The 9900-nt window shown below is 49.5% G+C and overlaps 1 protein-coding gene and 1 long non-coding RNA gene across 2 annotated transcripts in view; one reads left to right on the top strand and one right to left on the bottom strand.

Moving 5' to 3' along the window:
* Positions 1–249: 249 nt before the first annotated feature.
* Positions 250–9900, bottom strand: part of Ambp (alpha-1-microglobulin/bikunin precursor) — an 11707-nt gene continuing 2056 nt past the window's right edge. Inside the window, exons 3-10 of the mRNA XM_050121784.1 lie at positions 8393–8469; positions 7116–7232; positions 6314–6415; positions 5592–5638; positions 2788–2869; positions 1511–1678; positions 1113–1286; positions 250–376 (exon numbers count right to left, since the gene is read on the bottom strand). Of these exons, the coding sequence (XP_049977741.1) occupies positions 351–376; positions 1113–1286; positions 1511–1678; positions 2788–2869; positions 5592–5638; positions 6314–6415; positions 7116–7232; positions 8393–8469 (793 nt within the window). The 3' untranslated portion in view covers positions 250–350. The remainder of the gene's footprint in view (positions 377–1112; positions 1287–1510; positions 1679–2787; positions 2870–5591; positions 5639–6313; positions 6416–7115; positions 7233–8392; positions 8470–9900) is intronic.
* On the top strand, positions 7239–8471 carry LOC126488360 (uncharacterized). Its single transcript, XR_007588663.1, has 2 exons — positions 7239–7400; positions 7492–8471. It is a non-coding gene; the product is annotated as an uncharacterized lncRNA (long non-coding RNA).

Below are 9900 nucleotides of genomic sequence, written 5' to 3'. Positions count from 1 at the left end.
CGTGCCAGAGTTCCTGAGCTTTCTTCTTCTTTTTTCTGTTTGTTGAGATGAAACAAAATAACCCCACTCTGCCCTACTGCAGAATTAGGGACTATTGTGTTTGAAGTGGTAAACAGCCAGGATCTTGTACTACAGGAAGTTGTCACATTGCAAGCCATACAGCTTCCTCTCCTGGAAAGGCTGGGTTACTCCTTCCCCTGCAGTCCCCTTATTCCGACCACAATGACAGTGAGATATCAACACATAGAGTACCAGGAGGTGACGGCTTGTTTTATTTGGGTCCAGATCTCCTGGGCTAGCCCACACTGGGACAGACAGTGGCTCTCCTCTCTGGTTGGCAGACAGCACCTTCAACTGCGCATTAGCTCCTCGTACCCTGCAGATACAGAGAAGCTCAGGCTGGGTCCTTGGGTTGGGATGAAACCTTACTTGCCAGACGACTTCTCTCCTGTGGCTGTTGCCTGGAACAGCCTGACCTTCTGACTTGCTGTAGGTACTGTTTCAGGGGAACACGCAGGGCTCGAGGGTTCTAAGTGGCCACCCTGCCCTGGTCGTCCTTCTAAGAGCAGCCCCTGCCAGCTGAGCACTAACTCTCCAGTGGGTGCTGTGACGTTGGGGAGGTGGGTCCTTTGTTGTTTTTGTTTTTGTTTTGAGAGTGTAAGGCTGGCTTCTAATTTCCCTGTGGCCAGGCCTGGTGGCACAGGTTTATAATCCCAGTGACAGGAAGATGGGGCAACAAGATGATAAATCGAGGCCTTCCTGGGCTACAGGGAAATTTTAAGGCAAACAGCAACTGGCTGAGACTCTTCCTCAAAGCAAAAACTTAAAAATAAAAAGTTCAGCACTTAGTGTGTGACAGGGCTTAGGTTCAACACTATGCAAGGAAGGGCGTGCCCTTCAGTTCTGGTGGTTAGTCCGAAGGATTTGAAGGTCAGCACCATCAAGCTCCTCAGCTGCCCTGCAGACCTCCTGCTGATGCCTAGCTGTCATCTCCTCTGGTCCAGCTAGGACCGGCTAGGTCATGTTTCTGGCTGTGGCCCATTTCCCACGGGAGGAGCTGAGGCTCTAAGAGTGGACCAGGACTGCCCTGCCTGCCCCTCCCAGGGCCTCACCGTCACCAGGAACTCCGCAGTACTCCTTGCACTCCTTCTCGGAGTAGAACTTGTTGCCGTTGCCTTTGCAGCCCCCGTAGGTGAACTGGACACACTTCCCTTGTGCTGCATCGAATGCCCAGAGCTCTGTATTGGCTCGGCAGGGGCCTTGGACTATGGGGAGATTGCAGGCCGCTGTGGAGGAGAAAGGGACAGGGAGTGTCAGTCACTCTTGCCGCTGCTGATGGGACATGCACAGGACTACTAAGACAGGGATAGAGGAGCCTGAACCTTTAGAGTGCATGGTCGTTTTACAGACGGGAAGCTGGATGTGTCTCTGGGAGAGGGGTCATGTTTGACCTAGGCCACCTGTGTCTAGATGTGGAATGATGAGAATTGGGGGCACAGAGGGTGCTCACCTATGGTCCGGCATGTCTGCAGACACTCCTTCTCAGAGATGAAGTTGTTGCCATTGCCCAGGCAGCCCCCATATTGGAAGGTCTCGCAGGCCATGGAAGCGCCATTGTAGTAATACCTCTCTATCATCCCTAGGCAGGGACCTTCTGAGTAGCGGAGCTGACAGGAATCTGGGGAGGAGCAGGAGAGCAGCACTTGCTGAGCACTAGCTGTGTACGCATGTATGACTTATGCATCACCCGTGCTAACAGCACTTGTGTGTACGCATGTATGACTTATGCATCACCTGTGCTCACAGCACTTGTGTGTACCCTGTATGACTTATGCATCACCTGTGCTCACAGCACTTGTGTGTACCTATGTATGATTTGATATGCATCACCTGTGCTAACAGCACTTGCTTTGTGTCTATGTATTGCCTGATGTACACCATCCACGCTGAAAGAACTATCAACTCATCCATTGGATGAGAAGCAGGTCTTCACTCCTAATGGGTGAAACCCAGAATGAATACCCAAACCCAAACCAAAAGACTCATAACCCAGAATGTGAGGTTTGCCAGTGACCCAAAGTCCTATCTGCCCAGAGAATCTAGCTGGTTCCCCCTCTCCCCAACATCCACCTTGCCCACTTCACTAAGGTGCCACCCATGCCTTTGCTCTCCTGTCATCCATAAAACCCTTCTTGGTGCCTGGACACAGCCTGAATTTCCTTGGTCCTGGGAGGTGTCTTTCCTCACCTCAACTCTCTCTTCTTAGGGTCACTGGCCCCTTGATGATGCTCTCCATTGGACCCATCTTTTGCTCCCTTGGAAGTCTCCGCACTAAAGCACAAAGAGCCAAGAACACCCCAAGTCTGTATGCCCACCACAAGACCTAGGATGGGGCAGATGTGGCATCTGCTGAGCAAGTTAAATGAACTGTCATCCACACCAAGCATCCTCATGTCCTTCTGCATTACTTATTCAAGAGCCCTAACTCAAGAGCCTAGCTCAGGAGAGGAGTATGCCATTACATAGCAGGAACTCCAAGGCTTGGTGAGCATACAGACAGGCAGAAATCCAATCCTCCTGGCAGAGCAGAGCTCCCCTGTACCTGGGACCATATCTACTGCCCCTCTCTAGCCCATAGGGTACAGAACTTCATCTGCTGTACCTGGGCCAGCCATCAACTCTAGCACAGAGATAGGCCTCCTAGTGCTGAGGCAGCGAGGGTGAGGCAGCCACTGGCTATTTCTTTTACATCAAGGCTGAAGCAGGTGAACAGATGGGAGTCCTTACCTTCTTTCTTGAGGACCTCAGTTACCAGTGGCCCAGCCCCTGATCCCTCATTTTCTTGGGGCAGCACTGCCCTCCGGGCTCTCTAGAAAGAGGGGAAAATAGCTTTATAGAGATCTCGGTGCATTGCCCCTGAACCAGTGGAGTTGTGTAAACAGACTAGAGTGCCTAATGAAATGTTAGCCCCAGTATCAATCTAAATTCCAGAAGGGGCTTCCCAGGGTGCCGTGCTCAAGAGGGTGTCTGCTGTGGAGGGTCCTGAGGCAGACTCAAAAGGGATGGGTAGGGAGACTGCTGGTCACTAGGCAGCCTTTCTGCTCACGAGTGGTCTAAGACTTGAACAGGCAGAACTATGGTGCTCTTAGATTGTTTCTTCTTTGGAAAGGCAACTGAGAACTTGGGGGCCCTGTTCTCTTCCAGATCCACTTTAACCTGGTGGCAAACAGGCCTTCCATAGTGGTAAAAGATGAACAGAAAAGAGACAAGCTAGATAACAGCTGCTCAGAGGGACTGGATTAAATTTAAAGACGATTTTCACTTAACAAGGATGAGAGCAAGAAACATGAAAAAAAGATTAGGTCACCAGTAAAATTCACGGTGATCCCCACTAATGTAACAGCCGCCACTGGTGATGGAAACCTTCAGACTCAGAAAAGATGTCGGGTCTAACCTCATAGTTGAGCTAATAAAGTGCTATTTAGATATTGCAGGAAATAAATCCGCATCCTAGGTGTTATGGAAGGAAGACAAATAGGGTAGAAATTATAGAAAAAAAAAACTTTTCTGAGTTGAAGGAAGATTTGGGTTGCCCAATCATGAGGGGAAAGGAAATCATCAAAATTTAAAACAAACAAAAGACTCCAAAACTAAAAGGACTTATAGACATTTCAGAAAAGAAGGACAAGGAGGCTGGTGGCCCTTGAGGTAAATGACAGGATTTAAACACAGAAACTCAAGACAAAACATGAAGGCCATGGAGAAGCTTGCAATGCAGTAATTCTCCCTCACCCAAGCTGTTGACCATGGTAGACTCACAGAAGCACAGTCTCAGCTGGGCAAGTGTGCTGGCTAGTTTTTATATCAACTTGACACAAGCTAGAGTCATCTGAGAGGAAAGAACCGCGGCTGAGAAAATGCCTTTATAAAATCAGATTGTAGGTAAGCCGGGAGAGCATTTTCATAACTAGAGATTGATACGGGAAGGCCCACCCCATTGTGGCTGGCACTCCCAGGCTTCTGTAAGCTAGCTATAAAGAACAAGCCAGTAAGCAGCACCCTCCATGGCCTCTGCATCATTGCATCATGTCTTGCCTCTAGGTTCCTGCCCTGTTTAGTTCCTTCTTGACTTCCGTCAGTGATGAACAGTGCTGTGGAAGAGAAAGCAAATAAACCCCTCCCTGAGTTGCTTTTGGTGATGGTGCTTCATCACAGCAATAGAAACCCTAAGACAACAAGGAGCCAGAAATATGGCTCATGTGGTTGGCCTGCGGGGGGGGGGGGGGAATATATGTTTGTTATAGAAACATTTCCACCAAAAAAAAAAGGAAATTTAAATGCCAGGAGTAACATGTAATTGTAAAGAGGCTGTAGTATCTTCCGTGGAGGAACCAAAAGCTGGGATGTTCTAGCTAACTTAGCTTTGGTTAAAACTGCTTGCTTCAAACAACTTATTTCTGAGAAGTTGGTGCAGGAGAACAATTCTATATCTGTCGATTATGTTTAAAATAAACACTGATTGGCTGATAGCCAAGCAGCAAGTATAGGTGGGAAAACCAGACAGGAAGTAGAGGTGGGACAATGAGAATAAGAGTATTCTGGGAAGAAGGAAGTTCTTTCCACAGTTCTGCCCAGACCACAGAAGAAGCAGAATGTGACCTGCCCTGCTGAAAAAGGTACTGAGCCATGTGGCTAACATAGATAAGAATAGTGGGCTAATATACGTTATAAGAGCTAATACGAAGCCTGAGCTAATGGGCCAATCAGTTTATAATCTTATATAGAATTTCTGTGTGATTCTTTGGGACCTAACGACTTTGGGAACTAGACAGGACAGAAACCCCAACAAGCTGGCCGTCATGTTACAAGAAGTCATCCCCCACCCCCTAGCAGCTGCAGAGTGAGATGTGAGGACATTGTTTCAGCCTTTTAAAAACCTGTGTTCAGGACACTCAAGGCCACACCCAGGTCCTTATGGGTGTGATCCCATCTGGCTGGAATAAAGAGTTTCAATTGCCTATACACTGTGTAGGTGGTCCTCTCTGGAGGCAAAGCTGAAGACAAGGATCTTTGTGGGTCACCTGGGCAAAGATGTGAAGGTCAAATCCCTGGAGGCGATCTCCCTGTTCTTTCTGCCCTTACTGGAGATAAATTATTTAATTTTTCCTGGGGACATTCCTTAAGGATGAGGTTTTAAAGATCTTAACAGTGCAGAAGCAGACTTGGGCTGGCCGTTGGACCAGGTTCAGTGTTTCTGTCACCACTGGGGACTTAAATGGCCATGTTAGTCTAGATGTTTAGTGCTCCAAAGAGGCAGCCACTATCATCCAAGAAACCAAGATCTTGTTCAAACCTTCTACTGTCCCAGTGTGAGAGGCTACTGGGAAAAAAATACTGGCAAATTCCACAGTCCCATACAAGGCACCAGGCTTCTGGGGCTCTGTTCTTGTGTGCTTCAGCCCTGCTCATCACCTACAGAGACATTGGCATTGTCTCTGCTCCTGTGTCCAAGAAACTGATGTTGCTGGCTAGTTCTTAAACCCCAGCCGGCTGGGGCATGACTGCTGAGGAAGGGTGGAAGAAATACTTACCAGAGGTGATGTGGTCACCTGCTCCAGATCCCCAGGGACACATTCCCCTAGGCAAGGACACAAAAGAAGAGTGCACAAGAGGCCCAGGTTAGGAGGGCAGACCCAGGAGATCCTAGACCCAGATTTCTGTTTGGTACAGGTGAGCATTGTGTCCTGTGCTTTAGAGCGCTTGGCGGAGGGCCCTCCTCGCATCACTCAAAGCCACTGATGGGACAGTCTACAGCTTGGGTCATCTGAGCTTCATCCCGTCAGTATCCTCAGGAGGTCAGCAGCAGTGGCATCTACAGAGCACTTCCCAGGTGCCATGCTGCAGTTGCTAACGGCTCTATCTCACTGACCCCCACAGCGTGTGACTCCATTGACAGATGAGGAGAGTAACACTCTAGGAAGGCTAGCCAGAAGCCACACCTCTGTGCTTGAACCGCTAAACTCGAATGTGGGTATCTGACTGTGGAGTCTGTGCCCTCAGCACCAAGGCTCTGCTGCTTCCTCAGCCATGTCTGTGGATACCCTCACGGAGACTTGTGCCCCTGGGACAGGAATGGACTTGGTCAAATGCTGCCTCTGCTAGTGCATGTTCTGAGGCTTGGAGCAAACCCAGGAGTTTCTGTGGCCTTGTTTGCCTCTGGGTGCTACAGGAAAGATGCAGGGACAAAGGATGTCCTCTGGGGGCAGGACAGATGAGAGGCTCAAAATTCAGAGTGGGGCAAGATGCCACTTACCTCTGTCAGCCATGAAAACGATGGAGTTCTCAGGGATGCCCATGCTCAGGGCCACCTCCCTGAACTCCTGCAGAAGGCTGTCCCTCAGCTGTGGCTCCCGGCCTGCGAATGGAAAGCAGGGGAAATGCCTAGAGCCCAAGTCACCTGGCTGGCCAGGTAGGGTGACCGTGTCCAGTGAAAGGTGTGGAAAGGGTTAAGCCATTAATTCTCCTTGATACACTGTTGAAAGATGGCCCCCCAGGGAGAGATTGGCCACCATTGGTCCTGCGTCCTTGTTCAGGGCTCTTCCTATTGGCTCTGTCTGGGCCCTGGCGGCTTTGGAGTCACTTCCTTCCTGCCCCTTTGCATTTCGCGAGGGCACCTGTGTTTGTCTATGTGGGCAGCTGTGCAGGCAGAGCTAGGGGTTGAAGAAGGAAATCCACTCCATTGCTCTCCCACTTACTCATTGGGTCAGGGTCTCTCCGTTAAACTCAGAACCACAGACACTGCTGATTTCCAGTTTGTGTGAGGGTCCCCTGTTGACTGGAATTACAGGCAGCTGACCATGCCCACCTGGTACTTATTTTTGGTTCTATGAATGCCAATTTGGCCTCGTGGGATTTAACCACTGAACTGTCCCCCCGACCCCAGGAGTCCCTTCTAGAGATGAAATGAGAAATCTACCTCACCAGGGAGGCTGAGCTCTTCTTCCTCAAGGCCAGGACTCCTTGTGCCTCCCTAACCAGAGTTCTCTCACCAAGAAAAAGCAAACTCCCTTCCCCCACCCCCACAGCTCCAACAAGTTCCTTGTTAAGGCCTTTACCATAGAGTTTGGCAGTGATGGTGGGCCCATGGTGGCGGCTGAACTTTTTGGTCAGGAAAATGGCATACTCATCATAGTTGGTGTGTACCACATAGGATTCCATCGTTACGTTCCATTCTGTGTGGGAGATGCAGGCAGACCAAAGGAGTCAGTGGTCAGGTTCTTCACCCTGGAGGCTCATCACCTGTCCTCCACTCAGGATGGCTGCATCCACCTCACAGCCATGGCCCTCCAGGGACATCCACCCCACAGCCGTGGCCCTCCAGGGACATCCACCCCACAGCCGTGGCCCTCCAAGGACATCCACCCCACAGCCCCGTGGCCTTCCAGGGACATCCACCCCACAGCCGCGTGAACAGGGTCATCCACCCCACAGCCATGGCCCTCCAGGGACATCCACCCCACAGCCACATGGACAGGGTCTTACCATCTGTTCATCCAGCATCAGCCTCTCTCTCCACCTGCTTGACAACATGGCCTCACCCACCTCCACTCATCCACGCACTGTCCTTTCCTCCTTTTCTGCCTCCCGCCCTTGCTCCTTCCCTCTCTTTCCCACCTTCCTCTTTTCATCCCTCTCATTCTTACTTGCACCCTCTTCCTTCTTCCTCCCTCCCCCACTCCCCATTACCTCTCCTTCCATTCCTGTTTTTTATTTTTTAATAAATAATTTTATTTTTAATAAATAATTTAATATAATTACCTCCTTCCTCTGTTTCTTATTTTTTTAATCAAAGTCTTATTGAGCCCAGGCTGGCCTTTTAGCTTGTTATGTAGCCAAGGATGCCCTTGAACTTCTGGTCCTTCTTCCCCCACCTCATTGCTGGGAATATAAGCACAAAGCACCATGCCCAGTTTTCCTTTCTTCCTTCCCACCCGTCCCCTCTCCTTCTCTCCTGTCTACCCTTCCTTCTTTTCTCCCTCCATCTCTTCATCCCCCTGTCTCTCAGGTGAGTCAGCTCACCTGTCATTCACCCGCCCATTCATTTACGTATTGTTGCCCATCCACTCAGTGTCCCTGCTGAGTGTCAGACACTCAGTGCTCATCTTGAGCACCCTGACTTGGCACATAGTTGCTAACTCCGAGTAAATTCACATTCTTCTGTCAGTTAGCTCCAAGCATGAGGCCTGCGGGTGAGGAGCCGCTGACATCATCCTTGGCATTATTCTGGGCATGCTAAACGGGAGGGCTGCGGAGTGCCAACCATTTGAGGGAAGGCTGTGATGGCAGAGAGGGGCGAGGGGGGAAGAGGGCTGTGGTGTGTCCCCACACTCACTGGGTTTGCGGTGGAGGAACTTTCCCTTGATGTCTGTCTTCTCGTATGTTCCCGAGATCTCCTCGCAGACACCTCTCCTGGTAATGACCAAGCCAAAACGTCCTCTTTACGTTTACCTTACTCCATGGTCACCTGGCCCTTGGAAATCCCCCTTCTGTACATGACCGAGAAAAGAGATACATTCGTGCTTCCTGGCAGGGTGAGCAGTAAAGAGACACTGCTGTCACTGCTGGACATTACCCTGGTGGCGGTGACAAACCAGCGCTCAGCATCCATTCATTGCCTGATGTCCCGAATGGGATGAGACATAGCCCCTTATGGCCACTGCGGGGATCGCTCAGCACTCCTCATGGAACATGTAGAAGTCTACTTATTGCTGATTCATAATCACCCGGTCCTGTGAACAGCTCTGTGCCTCATTCTGGAGTCACAGAGGGGAGCCAGACCGCCCTGTCCTTCTATGGGGTTTGCAGTAATGCGAGCCACGAAGTCCAGCCAAAGCCAGATGCAACCAGTGTATTCATAGCAGTATGTAAAAACATGGTATTCAAGAGGCCTAAAGCAGGGAATCGTGCAAAGGCCTAGAGCCTGAATAGTGAAGGGCCCTGGGAACTGGAAAATATGCTGCACAGAGCCGGAAAAGGTAAGAGCCAACAGGCCCCGAGGCTGCGCCAAGCTTTTGCTCTCAATACTGAGGACAGTAGGGAGCCATGGAAGGCTCTCTTCAGTAGGGTTGGCTTTTTGAAAAGGCCTTTTGGGTTGTTGGGTGAAAACTGGAGAAAAGGGAAAGATTGAGGTTGAAGGTGGAAAGGAAAGTAGATGGGTTTTAGGAGATGGGAAGGAAGTGAGGAAGGAAGGAGAGAGGGAGGGAGGGAGACAGGGAGGGAGGGAGACAGGGAGGGAGGGAGGAAGAGAGCGAGCTTATTGTATACCTGTGGGAAAACAAGAACCTATCTTATACCTGACTTATTTTGAGGGTTATGCACACATCCCGCATGTCATTTTGCTTTAATTGTCTCCTAGCTCTCTCAGAGATGACTTATACTGGCTAATGTACATAAATAAAAACACAGTAAGAACCAGGCATGGCTTTCAGATGAGAACTTGGGGGAAAGTTCTATAAGTGCATCCTCTAAGCTTCTTACTAAACCACAAAGAGGGTGTAGAAGTTCTGATTTATTAGTTAATTAATATTTACTGTGAATAAGCATTTCCTCTGAAGTCACAGACACATGACAAAGAGTATTCATATGTATATACCTGATCTAGGGGTTAAAGAAAAGGGTTCTAAAGTGGCTTGTGGAATCTAGGAATTACATCGGGGACTTTGGCATCTTAAGGATGTCCTTAGACCTCCCAGTCCTCACTTTAATCTTTGGAGAATGCTATCTACTGATGGATCTTGTTGAGCCATGACTTGAATTCTTTGGTGTAGGTCTATTACGTTCACTGAACAACTAAGTTTGCTTATGTTTTGAAGCTATGTCTTAAAAGTCAAATAAATGAAA

The sequence above is a fragment of the Alexandromys fortis genome, unplaced genomic scaffold (assembly GCF_014885135.2).
Source record: "Alexandromys fortis isolate MF-2015 unplaced genomic scaffold, M_Fortis_MF-2015_v1.1 scaffold_183, whole genome shotgun sequence".
Lineage (NCBI taxonomy): Eukaryota > Metazoa > Chordata > Mammalia > Rodentia > Cricetidae > Alexandromys > Alexandromys fortis.
Note: the sequence above shows the minus strand (reverse complement) of the source record. Positions and strands in the feature narration are given on the sequence as shown.